General features: G+C 43.1%; 2 protein-coding genes across 5 annotated transcripts in view; one reads left to right on the forward strand and one right to left on the reverse strand.

The window, feature by feature from the left end:
• wake (wide awake) overlaps positions 1-14,426 on the forward strand; it is a 39,089-nt gene extending 24,663 nt beyond the window's left edge. For 2 of the 4 annotated variants that reach the window (XM_065312776.1, XM_065312700.1), the window contains exons 6-11: positions 9,066-9,239; positions 9,481-9,559; positions 9,818-9,921; positions 10,600-10,767; positions 10,870-11,076; positions 11,134-14,426. In XM_065312776.1, coding sequence (XP_065168848.1) covers positions 9,066-9,239; positions 9,481-9,559; positions 9,818-9,921; positions 10,600-10,767; positions 10,870-11,076; positions 11,134-13,721 — 3,320 coding nt within the window. In that variant the 3' untranslated portion in view covers positions 13,722-14,426. Of the gene's footprint in view, positions 1-265; positions 1,045-9,065; positions 9,240-9,480; positions 9,560-9,817; positions 9,922-10,599; positions 10,768-10,869; positions 11,077-11,133 lie in introns of those variants that run through there. The other 2 variants (XM_065312933.1, XM_065312857.1) reach the window with 2 other exon arrangements.
• Positions 14,427-15,387: 961 nt separating this feature from the next.
• Positions 15,388-18,719, reverse strand: Syngr (synaptogyrin). Its single transcript, XM_065301932.1, has 4 exons — positions 18,532-18,719; positions 17,908-18,145; positions 17,702-17,841; positions 15,388-17,625 (listed from the first exon to the last, which is right to left on the reverse strand). Exons 1-4 carry the CDS (start codon positions 18,631-18,633, stop codon positions 17,404-17,406), a joined length of 702 nt encoding a protein of 233 aa, XP_065158004.1. The 5' UTR covers positions 18,634-18,719; the 3' UTR covers positions 15,388-17,403.
• Between the last annotated feature and the right edge of the window lie 726 nt (positions 18,720-19,445).

The following is a 19,445-nucleotide window of genomic DNA, read 5'->3' on the forward strand; positions in this document are numbered from 1 at the left end:
AAGAAAGGCATATTCACTTGGGCACTTTGATAGTTAAACCGATTACTACGAGAACTGACGGAATACGCCTTTGTCCCTTAACTACAACACCCTCTGTAGCCCGCTTGTCTCTACAATAATTCTACAATGTTAAGCAAGCCAAAGACCCCTCCCTTGTACAATCGCTTCGCTGGCCATTGACGGAGGCATCGGGGAACGGGCATTGCATTGAACGTGTATGAAAGAGAGTAGGTAGCGACGAGTTGTTGGGACTGGGTAAATGGGGGACATGCCAAGACAGCTGTTTCGTTCCTCAGCTCCTCGGCATTTCACAGCCGTGCGAGTGTGCGGGACCTCGCTCGATGGTTGTACAGTCGTTGGTGTCGCCGGTAGTTCGATACCCACTAGTAACAACGGTGTTGGTGCTTGTTTGCTACGTTTCGCGCGCGCTCTCGTATCGCGACCGTTATATGGCGGTTGTTTTTAAAATTTGACACGTGTGTAAATGCATTTGTAGTGTTTGTTTTCGTGAGCAATGTGAGATGGGCAAAACTTTGCAGTCGGCCGAAAAAAAGCGCAAAATGACCGAGATCGGCGACCGCCGCGTGAACCTAAAGCGTTCGAAATCCGTACGCGCATCACTGCGGATGTTCAGCACCAAGTTTCTTCGGAATAACGACTACACTAATTTGGAGCTTGCGAATGCTATGTCCACTAACATCAAGGAGCCAAACGGCTTCCTGCTGAACGCGGCTGCGGAGACCATCCTGAAGACACCCATGGTGCACAAGAAGATCAAGAAGGTGCCCAAATTAACCACCCCGCCGTCAGTCATTGCGCCCAAAGCGGCCGCCTTGTTGCAAATCCCGAGTCAACTTGCCAAAGTGCAGGATGAGAATTGCGAAGGCAAACAGCTGGTGGTGGCGGCCGCTGCCGGGGACTGCGAGGGGGAGGGTCTTGTTCGCGGCAGCGGGTTGCGGTTGTCAATGAACGCGCACTTCAAGCGTCGCCAGGGCGGCCGGCACGGCGGGATGTGGAATTCGGTGATGTTTTCCTCAACGTCAAGTAGGTCCAAACAATGAGCGTGGTTGTTGTGTGTATTTACATTGCGCGGCGTGTTCAAATAGCGCGTGACCCTGAGCGCTCCAATGCGGAAATGAGCAAATTCCATAAACCGATGAATTCGATATACGCCCGCAACTGTGTGCGATCCGGCGTTATAATTCAGTTAATATTAATTAGCTGCGCGCGGTTTTTGATACGCTCATCAAACGCCTTCAGCTGAGCCATTCGTAACTCGTTGTTGCTGATCGGTTTGTCGGTTTGCTCTAGTTCGCCTCGGGCTCGTCCGAGCTTACCCAAGAAGACTCCCAGCGAAGTTTTAATTACATTTGGTTTTACGGTTTTAGTTTGCCTTTCATTCGGGCGACTCACATTAAACGTAGAATTTGCAAAATCCTATGACTGCCTCGTTACTCGGCCATAGAAGATCTGTCTAGTGTAGCCCTATCTGGGTCCTGAAACCTGAAAGTTCGGTCCCAGCGTGTACGAAGCAAGGCAGAATTTTTGCGAATATTTTCAGTTTTTGCTTGTTTATTTTGCGTCGGTCAAATTCTCGGAATGTTTTATTGCATCATCTCGATTGCCCGAATTTATTTCATACAACCTCATATTGATATTGCGCTGTGTCAACATGAAAACGGCGGTTGCAACATTCGCATTAGTATAGCTTATATAGTATAGTACTGTACTGACAAATCCGAATTTCGAGTAGCTTAACGTCACGCCAGGTAGAAAACCGAATTACCTTAAACGACCGATCCCGCCGGGGTTTTTACATTTGTATTGCCCTGGCTTGAAGACCACAATCGCGCTGATAAGTAGCCGGCGATTGCGACCCATCGATCGCATTCCAATTTTCAGATTCCACACGGCGTTCGTATCGAACCTCCAGTCACACCCTACTCCTTCAATTGTCAGGAAGCCAGCCAATAAATGTAATTCCCAGCGTGTCCTAACGCGTCCGAAACTATCAGCACGTCCGTTGAAATCAAAGAAAATCCCACGACGCAACGGAAACCGTGGATTAGTTGATGTAATTCAGTTGCACGAAGCGATAATGCGCTTGTCTCAGTTCTCACAATCATGCATGATAAACGTCAGAATAAACCGCAACGAAATTTCCAACACTTGCTTATTTTTCATTTTGGTTTTACATCGCCATCAAATTCACTGAGGTTGACACGTTTGCTTCATACCTACATACTTTTACTCGCCGCATTCTCTTTCCTACGAAGTAAATCTCTAGTAAAATTAATTCCGTCTACCTGCCACAATTCCTCTTATTTTACACCCCTGGTTTTCGTTATGAATTTGTGCAGGTATTGAATAAGGTGTTTTGCCTCTCACGATTTTGTTTCACTTCTGACCCGTAAAGCAAACAGGTCGGTATAAATGCCAATAACGACCATCAATTGTGGGTGTTTTTTATATTGGCAACAAAAGCGAACTCTTGCAGAAGCCGCACCTCGTCGGGAAAGTCCAAAAACAGTGGGCGGCACTTCTATCCGAGCGTGCGTCACAAATCTTTCAATACAAATCTTAGGCTTCAGTAAACTGGGGGTGAAGAGGTATGTGGTACGAGTAACGCACCCCCCAAGTTTGAGTTCCAAAGCGGCATTCCCGGCACTTGTTGCGGTCAGTATCGTGCGCAAGTTTCGTGGACGATGTGGTCGCGTTTACTTGGTACATGCAAGTTTTAATATTCAATCGACCATATCATATCGCGAACCGACACGCGTCGGCGTCCGTGTTTTCCTATTTGGACGAGATCGATACCAAGAGTGCTGTCGCTCGTAACGAGGATGCCGAAGAGAAAATTGCCGGGATTTCGTCTCCGCCGGAGCTATGGTTCGTTTCAACTGCATCGACATCCTACTTAGCGTTTAGTTTAGTCGATTAGTCAATTAATTTGGTTGCTTTGAAGCTCCGTAAAGGGAGGCTTCATCTTTCCGAGTACGCGCGCGAACAGGTGCCACACGCTGTTGGCGAAATGGCAGCCAGTAATATCTCAAAATTCCGCGCACGTCGCCTGTTAAGGTGACAGCATGTTATTTATTTAATAATCATAATGTGTTCGTGCGTGGCGCAGTCGGTTGTGCCAACGCCGTTTCATTAAACACCTCTCTACATACGTAGACTGATTTAGTTGATTTCAGCGCCAGCATAATATTTCCCCTAAGGCTAAATGGATAAGGATTATAATTGCGTTGGCGAGGAGAACGTAAATTAAAAGTATATGCATGAGATCGGATACTATCCGCCGCACATGTTTGGTCGGTCATTCATGTGTACTTTTGTTCTCGTCGGCGCGCGTTCACTGTACATATTTCATACATGCCAAGCACCCATAAAATTAATTGCACGTGTGTTTGCGCCTAATTCCAATTGAATTACCGCGCGATATTCCGATAGAATGCGATCGTTGATTCCATAATTAATTTCGTACATGGTAAAAGACGTTTTATGTGTAATGATTTTTAGCACCGATAGAAAACACCTAGCAGCTATTCCGGGCGGTCAGAATTGGTGTTACGTTAAGCCGGTCTGAGAATTCATAGCGCAGTAAAAACTTTAATAAAGTCAATATTAATATATTTATTGTCGTAATAAATGCCATGCATATTTGCAAATTAATACTTCGAATTGATGTTTATCGAGCACGCGATTATTACATCGTTTGCTATCATTATTATTTCAGCGAATGTTTACAGAGCCTTTCCCCGTCAAAACGCAATTGTTGTCATGAAACGTTAGTCGGATGATTGAAATACGTCTGGAACTAAATGCGCACACGAGCCTGTTAGAAAGTATTGTTGACAACGTTCGGTGGAAACACAAGCAGCCACAAATTATTTCGTACCTGATGAATAGCCATCAAACTAAACGTTATATCATAAATATGACGAATTGCCAGAAAGATCAACAACGAGCTACCGGGAGCCGGCGGAAGAAAAATGTGCTTTCCGTGCACTGGCATGCGTCACGATTAGCATACCGTTGAAATTTGTTTCATCAATTGCGTAAATTCAAAGCATTCGTTCAAATCGACATTCAAAATGTAATTGCCAACGAGTACTTTATTAGAGAAAGCAATAAAAATCGCGTGCTAGTAATTTTTCATTATTTTGTCAATTTAAAACATAATGAAACAATTATTTGCGAAATATATAAAAAATAAATCGAACGCAATTTTGAGTCAGTCTCGTCATTTCTCGTTAAATTTTCGTCTAAATATAAAGGGCTGCGTCACACGTCTGGCTACCTGAACAAATATAACAATTAATAAAATCGATAGTCGATTTAAAAGCTTTGCTGGGAATTTGTGAATAAACTTTTATCGCTAAATAATTATCACAACAACGTCGAATTTCCATCGAAGATCTCAAATTGTTTTAATTATGAATTCAATTGAATTGAATATGCGTTGGTACACGAAATTGCCCCCCAATCAAATAAAATATTACAGCTGATTTCATTGCTTCACGGGCGTGTTCGTGCAATCTAAAAAAGGTAATAGACAAGGCACAACTAGCCAATATATGGCTGTAATATCTAATTCATGCATGTAAAATTGGTGTAATCGAATCCCCTTTATTCGCAGATGAATAATTCAATATCTATTATGTATTTTCGAATTCGTTTCGTATCTACGCGTTCAGTATTCGATTCTTAGGGCGGCTTTATTATCGATTGCAGATAATATTAAATTAGATGATATTAAAACTTTCTATTTTATAATATACAATTGATTTGTAGGTTCGTATAGTATATTCTATAATACGCGAAGCAACAAAACCTTTTAACAGGGATTTCCGTCAATAAGTATTAGATACGTTTGCTTAAAGATAAATTGATAATTCTATTTTGGTGTTGGCAGCGTTGAGTGGTGTTAATTAATAAAAGTTAAAGAATACATTGGAAATCGATAGCGCAGAACTGAAGTTGTGAGTTAAATCTGTTTGTGGACAAGAAGATGTCAAAACTCTCTCTTGCATTGAATAAGGGTTTTGAAGATGTCCAACTTTGACGCCTCGAATCGAGGGATCATGCAAAATCACAAAGCTATATCGATTTTTTAAAGTTTTTTTCTTCTACATATAAATAAGTAAGTCGTAAAAAGCGTGTCAGTACGAAAAAGTTTTAGTTTTAAATATGTTTCTTATACAAATTTTGTAGCAACAAAACAGGTGTCTGTATAATTCAAATAAAGTTTAAAATGGATCAATCCTAGTTTAAAAATGTAACTGGTAGGCGATAAATTATAAATTTTCGAAATTAATGTAAACGTATAAATTGTAGGTAGTAGATGTAACTAATTCGATTCGTCTTTATCCGTGATCATTTGCTCAGTTCGCTGAACAAAGCTCGAATGGTTGGTTAATTAGCCAGTTTGGATGGTTTAAAGTTTTGTTACTTTCGTTTCTAACCCAGATAGGCATTGGAGTGTTGATGATTTCGTAAATTTCGGCCTCGGTGTTGTCTGTGTAATTGGTTCAATCCGCGAAATATTTGTTTTGCAAATTGAAACGTTTCATTGCGTACGCGGTTTTAATTAATACTAGCGGAAATTAACAACAACTAACAATTGTCATAGAATTGCCGCAAGCATTTCAACAACGGGGAATTACGATTTGGTGTTGATGACATCTGGTTGCAAATTAGTAAGTGCAATTACATATAGATATATTGAACAGTCATTAAATATCCCAAGAATGTTTAGGCGCACGCGGCAGCAATAGACGAAAGTTGTAAAAAATAGGAGAATTGATTCGCAGCGATGTAGTAAATAAAGGGTACGGAACAACACCGATCGGCACGATCCTACTCGTATTTAATCTGTAATGTATTCAGCAAATATTAAAATATGTCCGTGATTCTACCTCTTTTACAACGTTCATGAAAATGATAACAAAAAATTACGGTTAATCCGAATGGATGTCCTGCTAGATTATGCAAATGCACGCTCCAATGAAGCGCTCCATCGTGCAGCCCGGACTCGTGGATTAAGATGCAGAATTTAATGGCCTCAGGTTTTTGTCTTTTTCGCCGTATCTACGGCACGCGGCGCAGGGCGAATCCCGGCCGTGCCGTCGACGTCCGCCCTCAGGGTCTAGAGTGCGCGCGGGTCTGACCGTATAAATAACTGTTATTCGTGTCAATATTGATTTAATCAGATCTTGCGACGAAGATTTGCGACGGCGGCGTGATGAAATTTGTGTATTATCGGGGCTCGCGATAACGCCACTTTCATCACGTTCACACGTTTAAAAACGTATTCTTTTTGTCATAATCGCTGTGAGTAAGCGCCTATCGACTACAATTGGTACTTGACAAATTGAAATTGAAAAGGAAGCAGGCTACGATGCTGTCGTGTGACGTACGCTGATGTTCTAGTCGCGTGAAGGGTTGTCGCGCGTTGGCCGAATGCGTCTGATTAAATCGATGGCACATTTCTTGGCGGTGCTGATGTGCTAGGAGAGATGATGCACGAGATCTACTTATGAACCATATTAGATAAATGCACAGGCCAGCGCGTACGCGACAAAGTGAGGCGCGGGTAAATTATTTGAGTGCCAATTTCCGTTTCCTAATCGTCACAAATACAATTAAAGCCTTAATCAAGCCGGGCGACTTACGATGCTCGCATTGTGGGCGGCGCAAGGCGGCAGGCGTCGTTTAGCTTGTGTGCTTGCGGTGGATTAATAGAAGCAAATCAACTTTGCGACGTCGTGGAGGGGTCGCTGAGATAGAACGCCGGAACACAGACGTGTTCGCACGCGCGTTTTTCTTTCTTTTCTTTTTTGCACCTTTCGGAAAACAATAATTGCGCGCGCGCCACGCGCAAACAAACAACGAGCACGTCGAGCGCGTGGAAAAGCGCCGACACTCATATATTCGCCGGTTCAGTTTTAATAAATCCATCGTCGAGTGTGCGAACTAGATGGTTGCGTGCGCGGAATACGGAGGGAAAAGTCTTCCGCGAGTTTCCCGACGACGCGCGGAGATTTGCGGGGATTGCTTTGTGTTTTCGATTCGGATTTAGATGTTCGTTTTTGATTAATTAAGAAAGTTTACGCGCGCGCGCGGCGTCGTCTCCGCCGCGCTGTAATAGCTTTTACTGTATTCAATTTTTAACTTAACTCAATTTGCGCGCGATCGTGCGAGGCTTCGCCTACGGCTAGCAACAATGTTGGGTTTGAGTTGAAGTTGAGCTGACGTTTATCTGCTGAGGTGGCGTAAGGGACACGCTACGCGTCGACTGCATGCGTAATTTATTTAACACTGCACCAGTGAAAACGATTGAAGCCGGAGATATATTAATGCATCCACTAAATCTGTTTCCAGGCTTGCTGTGATTTTTATATGTTTTCGTTTTAGATGTCAACTCGTGCGTTAAAAAGATTAAAACAAAATGCTTTTTAAAGATTTTACGTGCAATACGTAAATAATTAAATAACGCTAGTCAAAAACGAAACTCTGCTTTTCACGATAATAACGAGCTACGCTTTTCCATGGAAAAACTTTAGTTTCCATGCCGGATTGCTCGCGCACTCGCATCACATTTAATCAAAACCAAAAGAATATTACTTTGAAAATATAGTACGTATTTGCATGTTTGTGTTAGCATTTGTTGTCAAATTACAACCGTGGATGTTTCCACGAGAAAGTTTCAATTAAAAACGGAAACTCTAGATTTAATGAAGTTCAATGAAAAAAAAAAAAAAAAGAAGTTGTTGTCTGCACAATGCCTTAAATATAATGCAGGACGATGTGGAATGATGTGAAAATGATGTGGGAATCATTCTTGGCGCAATGCGCGCATTGTTTTTTTTTTTGAATTAATTTTTAAGAAACGCAGAAGCAATTCAATTATCACACAATAAGAGCGAGCGACTTTCCTTCGACAGGCGTATCGAATATTTCGCGCGCTTTCAGTTTCTTCAGCCAGCTCGAAATTGAATACGTTTCAATACAGAGTATATCTATCGTGGATCATTCTTCTTTTGAGTTTGTGCATTGCTGTTGTTCACACGATTTGCATGCACGCCCGCTCAATGTAAGTGCGCTTCTTCAACATCGCACACATAATATCGTCTGATTCCACCCTTTGAGCGATTTCTGACGAATAATTAATTGGACGCGGCGGAGCGCCTAATGGTCTCCGGCTGCGATTGCGAAAGATTACCACCGACGGCCACGCACGTCGACGCCTAATATCCAATATCTTTTGAAGCAGCAGCACGTGTGGTGGTCGCAGACGTCGGGCTCATGCGCGAAATATTCAATATTGCGCTCACACTATGTTAAATACTCAATGTGGTTTGCGGCATTTATGATGATCACCGTGTGCGCTAGAATCTCAGCAAACGCGCGCGCGCGCTAATGAATAATGTCGAACTGCTTACAACTACTTAAAACAATTATTGCATTAATTTGCGCGCTCGCGCCAAGCTGCAGTAATTGCATGTCGGGCTGTCGAGTGAGCGCATTTCCCGGACGGGGGCGCCGGAGCCAAAACAAAACTAGTTAATGGCGCAGCGAATTGTAGGGCGTGAAGTCCATTCGGTGACATTTTTCGTAGCCGCCGCAAACGTTTGGGGACTGTTGGTCGGACTGCTGACGCGCGCGGACACTGTAATTTCCAATCAACTTACAAACTCAAATTTCCAATCTCAATTTTAGTTAATAACGTCCTGGTAAACCAAATAGACTGGACAAACCGGGATGGGAGTGCGTAAATTGCTGTTTGATTAGAAGCGGATTCCGACGTGGAAGCGCGAATAGCTCAGCGTCGCCGAAAATTAAATTCTCGTACTAATATATATTATTCGACGCGCCTGCTACAGGTGAAAAACGGCGCGCGCTGTATCGAGATAATTATGTTTTGCTTGTTATGTTATTATTGTTTTTTATATGCACACTGAACGTTTTTATTTGCTTATTTTGATGCTCAGTTTTTGCACTCATTTATTTTGTTTTTTCTTTGTTCTTTTTTTCATGTTTCTTTTGTTACCCGTAAAAAGAGTTGGCAACGCTCTCCAGTGAAGGTGAGATGGAATTGGTCGGGGGGCGCCCGCCCTTCGGTCATTCCGACCGCGCCAACAACAATAACAATCAAACGAAGCCGTCCAAGAAACAGGCGAAATTAATCCAGCAGCAGCGTGAACGCCATGCAAAGGACAACGTACATTTACATGGTAATTTCACTTCTCGCGCTTGCGTTTTTCTTCGTGTCCGTGTTTGCGCATAATTATAATGAAATTGTTACGGGGTTGTAAACAGGAACAAAAACTGCGCCCGGTTGTCAACCTCTCGCGGCGGAGCAAGCAATTGATTCCGGTGCGCGAGCACGTTGAATAGCCAGTAATTACGAAATTATTTAATGATGGGTCCTGGCCGTCGTGCACCACTTTATTTATGTGACATGTTTGTTCGCAGCACTCTTCGCCGCCATCGAACACGGCCACATGGAGAAGGCACGCACAATACTGGAGTCCACCGACGTGGATGTTAATTGGTAAGTGTTGCCCACACGTTGCTCGCAATTTGCATTTTAAATAGCGCGGCGGCGACGGTGGCGGCGAGAACGCGCGCTTTAATGAAGCGATGCCACATAAATTATCGCCAACAACGCCCGGAGACTTAGCGCCGCATCCGGGGACGACCGCTTCCTGCAGCCACCCAGCGCGCCCGAGCCGACTTATCATCGCCTGACGCTGGGTGTCATTTCCTTGTCGGAAAATAACACAAATCGCATTTTTCTTCTCTGTTTCAGCGTCAACAGCGACGGGCTGTCGGCCTTGGACGTCGCAGTCCTGAACAACAACCGTTCGTTAGTCAAAATGCTGATAAATTTTGGTGCGAAGGAAAATAGTCAATGTAAGTGAGGTTTTCATTCCCAGCAGCTGTGATCCCTTACGGAAGCTTCGCGTAAAATATTCGAAATATCGAATTTTACGTTATTAATAAACGCGTTTTGTGGCTTCGATCAATCCAATTTCGCGTCGTCGCCGACGCAAATCCTCACACTCCGCGGCCTCGCAAACGCGTCTAATTAGATTTCTATTGTATTTTGTAATTAATTTGCCAACCGACTTTTCCTCGCGAGCCAAACTGATTAAAGGCAACAACAGCAACGTCTTTTCTCGTCCAGCCAACCTAAATACCACGCTCGCTCGGAGAATTGTTTCGCAAACTTTATTTAATATTCAGCGGGCGATACAAAAAAGCGATTTGCATTTTACGCGCAACGCAACGTCGAAACTACATGCAGCGCTTTGTTTTAATTTTCTTTTCTAATTACTTAATCTGTTATCGAGCTACATACGCATTTCGTTATGATGTAATTGTCATTGACGATTAATCATGAAACCTCAATGCGATCATGCTATATTGAGCATGAATAATGTTCTTATCTAATCGATAACAGATAGTATTAAGGAGGCAGTGATGTCAGGTTGATTATCTTAATTTGAATATTTAGACGAACGCGTTACTATACGGTTGTGATCGATTTTTCTCTTGCTTTAAATTGCGTTTTTCTCGTCAATGTTTTAGACGTGAGCGCAGATAAGTTGGGCACACACTTGAAGCAGCTTCTAAGCGAGGCTGAAATGCGCCTTCAAGAATTTGGCGGGCTGTTCGACGACTGTACCGCTTCAGTGAATACGAGAGCGTCCTTTTCAAGCATAATAGGAAACGCTTATCCTTCGTCGGCAATGACAGGTAAGTCCAAGATCGGTTTGCGGACGTAGGCTGCCGCTAAGGACAGCCGGAGTCTCGTGTGTGCGTATGTGCAGCCGTTCATTTTGTTGGATTGTGTTGCAGGATGCGCGGGCGGCGATAACGAGAAGCAGGCGGTCGCGTGGGGCCGGCGGGCTAAGACTTTAAAGCGCTTAGTGCTGGGCTTTAATCAGGCGCGTCCGCCTGACCCGCCGTCGCTGGTCACCGTCGACATCACGGGCACCAACTCGGTGGCGTTAAGACTGCAAGAGCCTACTAATCATGACTCACCCATCACGACGAAATTCAAAGGTAGGTGACGAAATACTTGCATAATAACGTTCACGGCTAAGACGCGTTTAATTACAGTGCAATGGTCTACTCGCGCCGACTTCAACCCTATAACTGGGGAAGCGGAGATTCTGGATATGTCGAAACCGTCGTGCCACATCGACCTAACGCAGGGTAGACGCTACTTCTTTCGCGCATGTTGTGGAAATTTGAAGGGCTATGGCGGATATCTTACCTCCACGCCGGCCTCCGTGGTACCATCCACCTGGCATGAGGTGGACGAGAAAGCGGATCGCTTTATAGGAAAACTGAAGGATCTCGACGCACTCATTGATGAGGTGCGTAGCGAACGTCCAGGCAGCGAAATGTTGGAGAATCAAGCTCCGCAACGTCGCGGCCAAAAGAAGAAGACAACCATTAAGCAGCTGTTCACAGCCGCCAGCAAATTCCAGAAGCACTTGCGGCGTGGTATCTACCTGGCCTGCATTCTGTACCACGAAGACAAAGTATTAGTTACGAACGAAGACTTTCTGCCTGTGATAGAAATAGATGAGACATTTCCTAGTTGTATAAATAACGATTTGCACTGGTTCATGAAGGTGACCTGCAATTGGGACGACACGAAGTCGCTGCGAGCTGATATGGAACGGCACGCGTCCCCAGCGGTACATTTCCGGACGAAACTGCTCTCGGCGGCATTGCAGATGCAGTCGGCGCTGTGCTTACAGGATCTGGGACAGCTATACTACAAACCCGTGAAAGATAGGCAGGGGACGCTTGTATTGAGCACAATTAACTATATCAAGTCGCCGAAAAACGTCTCCGTGCTGAATTCGCGCTGGCTGCCTATGAGCAAGGTGAAGAACAAGTGCGTACTAAGCGACGAGCACAACATTTTTGATCTTCTCATGGCGTCCATTCAGGAGCAGATTAATTACCATCAAGTCTCGTCCTTAAAACTGAATCGGGGATTGTATTTGGCATATCTAAAGATGCAGAGCTCGGTGGATCTAATTCAGGTTGTCGTCTCCATGAAAAATCCAAACATGTTACCACATTGCAAAATCCGAGACAACGCGCATGTGTCTGCGGAGGAGTGGAGTTACCTGAAAAATCAAAACATGCCAGACAAACTCGAGCACGCTACAGAGCAACAACGCACTTTTCTGGAACTCGTCACTAGCGCGGCCAAGAGACTTTTTAACTACATGGATATTAGTTCCGAGGACACAGCTACTCACAGACTGTATGATTCCGAGATAATCGATCTTACACCTGACGTCAGCTTTTTGGTGATATGTCCGTCGGTCGAGTTTTCTTGCTCCGTGCCCGGCCAGCGTGAAATTCTACTCCAACGGGGAGATTTACTCAGTCTACCCCTGCAAGTCTTCGAGATGATTCACTTAAATACTTACCATAGCAGTATCATCCAACGGTATAGCAAACTAAGTTGCGTGCTCGAATTGGATGCAGCAGCTGCTAATCACCTGCATCGGGAAGCTTTCAGCAATTCCGAGGTAGCTGCTGCAAAGGAGAAGGTGCAAAAGCTGCAAGAGTTGCAAACTAAGCTTAACTCGGTGTGGCGATGTGTGCGTTGGTTGATGGACGTAATTGCGTTCGCTCGAGATAAAAACAGTGATGGTGTCCTGCTACGACATCTCTTGGATCAAGGCAGCGCCAATGCCAGTCCCAAATGCTCTCTGCTCCAGATTCCTCCTAAGACTGTAAAGAGCTCGCCGGGAAGAGGCAGTTGGCCTGGACCAGCATCATCCGGCCATCAGACTTCGCTGATGAGTAACGAGTTCAGCAAAAGCGAACAGCAACTGTGCAATAACTCTTGCAGCGATGAAGAGTCGCGTAAAAATTCGGAAAGTTTCACAAGCGGTGAGCTGTACAACGAATGCCTGGTACCGTCGCGAAGCGAGGACATGCTGTTTGCCGTCCCTTCAATGTCCACCGCTAGCCCATTGATCCACCGTCCTATTTACACCGGCAGCCTGCTTAGCGTGAATACGATGAATAAAGACAGCATGCACAGTCTGAGCTCCGAAAGTGACAGCAATTTCTCGCAGCCGCTTAACTCTAGCACGCCGAATTCGCAGCGCTACCGATCAAAAATTCCTCCATCACGGAGCCTTACCAGCGTTAAACAAAACCCCAGTGAGTGCAGCCGCTCCAATGGTGACAAGATGGCACGTCGTAACCTCAACATGGAGGGCCTATCCAAGAGCATGACAAACATATCCGAACAGGGCGCTTTCAAAGTGCCACAACTTCCACAGATGCCGCCTCCCGGCCACGCCAAGGAGATGGGGCCCGGAATATTACAGGTGTACGCCGCTTACGAGACTGGACTGGCGAGTGGCACCAGCCTCAAATTGCACGTCACTCCTAAGACCACGGCGCGTGAAGTGGTTGATCTCGTGGTAAAGCAGTTGAACATGGCGGTTGTATTGAAAGGCAAAGAAGGACCAATTTATCCTGCTGACAAGTTTAAAAACTTTTGCTTGGTGGCTGTGATCGGAGCACGCGAGCGTTGTCTGCGCGATGACTTCCGCCCTCTACAGTTGCAGAACCCGTGGAAGAAGGGTAGACTATACGTGCGTATGAAACAGGACGTGCTCGCTGCTCTTGAACACAGTACGAAGCATTCCGCTATCATCTAAATACTATTTGAAACGCATTTCCCACACTGTTGATTTCCTATTGGACCAAGAACAGTTTTGCCCGTTGATTTGCGAGTCCACTGCGAGCCCCGTGTGATGAGTGCTGAATTTCGTCCATATTGTTACTCGCTTGTATTATTCAAAACAACGTCATCCCGCAAACACCAATTTTAACAAATACGTATATGAGAAAAGTACCTTCAGAGAAACATACATACATATATCTTCTGAATCTTCAAGTTTAGGCAAATGTTAGTATGTAAATGTTTAGTACAAAATGTTAATTAAACGGAAGGATTAAGACCTATTCAATTACGAACGATTCCAGAGAGTGGTTTTAGAGCGTTATTTCAAGAAAGAAATAACATGTGTTTCTTTATTACTAAATGTATATTAAGTTTGAGAATTTACTGTACATTGTTAATGCTTAGAAGATGATTTGGATGTAAATATGATTACGATGTGAATGTGATTCCTTCGATTTCACTTTAATCTAATAGAGTTATCATGAGAACTATCGGAACTGAACCATTGAACGAAGAGAAAATATATCTATTTTAGGACGCGATATTAACGTTAGTAAAGATGTTAAAAGAATTATTTATACCTATTATAATCTAACATATTTTAAATGATTTTTTTTTTAAATAATTGTTAATATGAGAAAAGACGTGTATGTACACAAATATACTTATGACTTTGTAATTCGACGTTGGTTATCCGTGAAGTAGATAGCAGACTGTTTGTGAGTTGTGCACTATGTATTGTTCTCGTTGTGTTACAACAGATGTATACTTGTGCTATGTTTAATTATTTCATTTGAACCAAACAATTTCAACAGGTCACCGTCATGCAAGAAATTAATTACTGTAAATGATATTGAAATATACTGGAAAAGGCAAATTGCCGATATCTCGGAGTATTTTTTAACTTTGAAAGTCAAGTTTGTCCTCGCTTCTCCAGGTAGTATGCAACTAGTGTTTCATTTTTAATAATCTAGGATTTTCTTTTCATGTAGCGAAATTTAAAACTGAGAATAAGGCGAACGCGTCGAAACAAATATATTGTTCGAAATCTTGAGCCGGAACTTTTAAGAAAAACGTGTTTTTCTTTTCAAATTCCATGTACCATTATGTTTTTCTTTTATTTTAAAGTTTGAGCGTATTATTTCATGCATATAATTGTTACCTCTATTTGAAAACCGCATCTCCAGCTACCTCATTATATCTTACTGAGTTAGTCTAATTACAAGAATCGAAACATGAGAAGCATGTTGCTGCATTCAGGAACTCCGAGTGCTCTTGGCCGCGCCAGATTACACGGTAGAAACTTTAAACGAACATTATTTCGCACGGATTTTGCAATAATCACATATTGGATTACTGTGATACAGTAATTTTCTTCTGCACTACTCTTACATCACTCCATCAGTTCGAAATAATCTGAAATGGTATCCACTGCATTGTCAGACAAAAAGACAAACAAACAAAATACTATAATTGTAGCAACGAATGTAGTAGACTTTTTATACCAACTTGTGTGTTGGGTGAGCATGATTAATGTTTACTGCAGTATGATAATAAAGTCAATTCGTTGATGAGTAAACGATAGTTGGCTCAATACTCTATAGAACCATAGAATGCATGAAAGAGTTGTCAACAAGAAGTAATTTACTGATTAACATTTATTGGTAACTTATACACATCCCCTTACATCTCATTAATACAATATATCTTCATAAATTTCTGTTTGTTTAGTTACAATTCAGTGTCACGTCGTACTATGTCCTCCATGCGGATATCGGTACAGCATTAACTGTGAACTGGTGTAAATTTAGCTTGGTTGTCGTTTTGTTTGTAAGTTGCGTGTATGCGTTCCTCACACCCTCTTTGTATACTATAATATGTAGTACATTCAATACAATAGAATACTATCATACAAAATACAATTCGAAAAGTATCCCTTCATGGTTGTAAATGTTATCATTTTGTATTGTGTGTGTTCGAATGGCCATCCGCATCGAAACCGTCGTAGTGATATTACGTTTCTCAGATTGATACATATTCTGATGATATTCATTTGCGTTGCGTGTGTTGGCGCAAATATCTGAAGAAGTCTTTTCGTTTACAATGATGCCTTGCGTGGTTTTCAACCTTCGTCAAGTGTAGTAGAACTAAATACATTGCTTTCGCTGATCCAACCATTGCTGCTTTTTTTGCGTTTGATTCTTGCATATAACGGTCGTGCGTACTTCTCCAAATGTAGGCGACTACGTTGCTTGATTTCGTGACGGCGTCTTAACTAGTCTTGAATAACATTTAAGTACCGTGAGTACTGTACAAGTTTTCATTAAAATTCGCTAAATGCTCGAAAAAATACGCCTACAGACAGACTCGTCAATCAATAATATCAATGCTTATCTTCAAGAACTGTTATTGCTAATGGGTAATGCATCGACTAAATAAACACTCAAACTTGGGGAGGGGGCGTCGACATTATTGTTCCTACATTGTATTGTTACATAATACATTATTACATTTGGTATCCTCTTCGCGACCAGTGCCGGCCGTACGCTGAATTTCAGCTTCACCTCTAGTAATAATCATTTAGTTAGCTAGCACAATATATTTTACTCCATTTTCTTTTTGCATCTAATATATAATACATTTTAAGAGAATATGCTTTAGTATTTGCCATAGGGATTAAAGCATTTCATCATTTTTGCATTTGTTTCATCATTAACATGATTCCCGTTAACCAATAGTATTACGTTCACAATTATCGTGGCACTAACATGAAATCGAGCTTCGAATAAAATGCAACTAGACCCCAAATATTGAGCCGATTGTAGACTAGCACAGAATAAACCTACTCATTCCTACGTCGAATACAATAATAAACAAAAACAGATCAATTTACGTTTGTTCCCATTCTACGAGTAAGTAGTTTCTATTTTGGTTAACATATCACAATTAAAATAGTCTCAAATATTCAATAAAGTAATCACATAATAAACAAACGACGGATCCGTGTGCATACATTAACTCGATGCAATCAACAAATGTTTGTAAATGATTATTGCAAGCACTAAGAGTATCAAGATTTCCACGGCGCGTACATCGATTGCTGCAGTGCTGCAGAAATAAAAGAACGCGGACGAGAAATAAACGCAAAACATACGCGCTTTTGTCACGACCCCTTGGTGGTCACGATTTCTACGCTTTTCTACTTAGTATAGGCTGTTAATGCGTCTGCTGCAATTTTGTCTACGGGTAAGCTTGGCGATGATAAATTTAATCGATTGCATGCTGCTCGGAGAATTTCCGTATCGAAAGTTCTAGTTTGAGCCTGCCTCGTAATATCATCAGTGGACATGAATGCAGAATTTGGCATTCATCGCACTTTCGCGAGACAGGTCCGAATGCCGGAAATATACATGTATCTATATTTATATCGTTCATCTGGTTAATGTGTAGCTGTACATCAATAAAGTTATACTCTCAACAATTATGCGGGATGCATGCATGAAACGAAACCATCGCTCCCGCGAACACACGAAAAGAAAGGAATGGTGTTGTTTTAGTGGTTGTTTCGAACGTGTGATGGTTCCCGTTTAAAGACCAATTAAAATCAGGTATTGAGGCAGTTGTTTCTTTGTTACATTACGTGTTCGCTGCGCTGCTTAGTACGACGGCGCCGAGAAGTCCCCAGCAGCACGCTGATTCATGCCGCCACCACCGCCGCCGCCGCCGGAAAATGGCGGCTCCTGGTACTGGTTGTCGTCCGGCCCCCCGGGGTACGAAGGGTACGCAGTTGGCATCGAGGTGTCTGTCTCGAAGTTCGTAGCAAATGCGGAGTCATGGCCGAGTCGAAATCGTTGGAACGCCAGCAAGGCACAGCCGGCCTAAACAAACACCGACCGCTCATTAACACCCATCTCTGGCACAACTTACGTGGTAGTAAAGTGTCGAGAAATTTACCCAGGTGAAAATTGAAAAAAAAGAGAAAGCGATAGCTGCCTGGACGTTATTGACGCCGTATCCGCCGATAGGCGCGGGTGCCTTGCCCCATTGACTAGCCAAATACCAAAATCCAACAAAGTATAAGAAAGCCCAAAATCCTACAACAATGAGTCAAAAGTATAGCATTGTGCTGGAAAGCGCGGCCACTGGGCGGCACTCGTTACCTGAGAAGCCCATGTCGCCAAGCACGTAGTGCTTGCGTGTCTTCACCGAGGACATTTGTTCGAAGAGATACTCCCCGGCGATGAAACCCATGCTAGCGAGGAAGGCAATCACGCTGATGCCCACACCATAGTTGCATGCATTAGCGTCGCCGTTGTATAGGCAGACCTCCTTGTTGGTTGTCGGGTTCAGCTGCCAGCCTTGCGAGGATATGCAGCCGAAGACAATGATCGAGAATAGCTGCAAGCATGAACGACAAAAGTATGAGACCTCGCAATGCACTTCAAAGTGTTGTTAATAATAAATCAATAATGTGCGGTAAGATTGAAGCTTGTATGCGTGTGTGGACGATCGAAGGGGGCAATTGTTTTTAATTAAGGCCAACCATTTGCCTTGGAGTCAGGTCGAAAAGCACGAAAACGTTCAGATGCGCGCGTTTGGCGCGTCCGAGGACGTCGTCGTGTTGCTGGTCAGACCCCACGAATCGATCGAGTTCGAATTTTTTAGCGTCGCCGCACATCCCTACCCCACAATGCAATCGATAATTCAAAACGGAAAGTGTACGGTTTAGCTGGTACGCGCTGCTGATGGGCAGCGCGTCCACCGAATTCGTGATGGATGCTCACCCAGCAGACGGCTCGGAGGATCACTTGGGGCCGCTGCACGAACGTTATTGGATCGAATGCGCCGCCAGCCTTGCCGCCACCGTACGCACCGAGCCCTTCCATCTTGGAACGCCTGTTACTGACTGAGGCGGGATGCGACGCACGGCGACGATCGACGATTGTTGCGCACACCTACAGCGCTTACAGTACTGCCTACAACAGGATCGTTCCTTGTAGTCCTGCTGTCCGACTTTCTCCGATCGTATCCGATTTTCTTGTTCTGTTAACGACGCTTCTCTGCAATCCTTAGAAAACTAAAATATATCCATCACGGAGTAAAAATCCACTTTCTTTCAACAGTTTACCATAAGAGAAGTTGTTTACAAATACTTTTGGAAAATTCATGTAGTGCTGCCCTCTAATTAAGTTTTATTTTAGTAATGTTTTATGGCGGGGAAGGGCTTCAGTTCATTTTATAATACGGCAAGAAGAAATTGTGTATACATCACAATTAATTAATTAAATATTATATTCAAAAACTACTTAAAAATCAAACTGAATAGATTCACAGATTTGTTTAAAACTAAAAAATATCGAATATAACCGAATTTGCACGAGATCCGCTTCGTTATGGGTTCGTGTTTTGTTTGAGTCTATTATTTAACGTAAACATTGGCAGATTTGGGTAGATTTTCTTTCGTTCATTTCGATTATTTTTCAGAAATCAAATCTAGCAAACCAGTCAGCTGATCTCAATCATGCCTCATGTCTTCTGTATGCCGAAAAAAACGCAAGAGGGCAGAGCAAGCAAAGAATCTAATGTGGTGATTCGTTATATTCACGGAGAATGTAATAAATTACTACTAATTATTATTGAGCTGGTTGTATGGATTATTTACTTTTGTTATTTCTATCTCTACGTTACCTGTCCATTT

This window comes from Atheta coriaria, unplaced genomic scaffold (assembly GCF_025399875.1).
Source record: "Atheta coriaria isolate IRGN ID8LTWV9N9 unplaced genomic scaffold, Caltech_Dcor_3.1 hic_scaffold_1_pilon, whole genome shotgun sequence".
NCBI classification, from domain to species: Eukaryota; Metazoa; Arthropoda; class Insecta; order Coleoptera; family Staphylinidae; genus Dalotia; species Dalotia coriaria.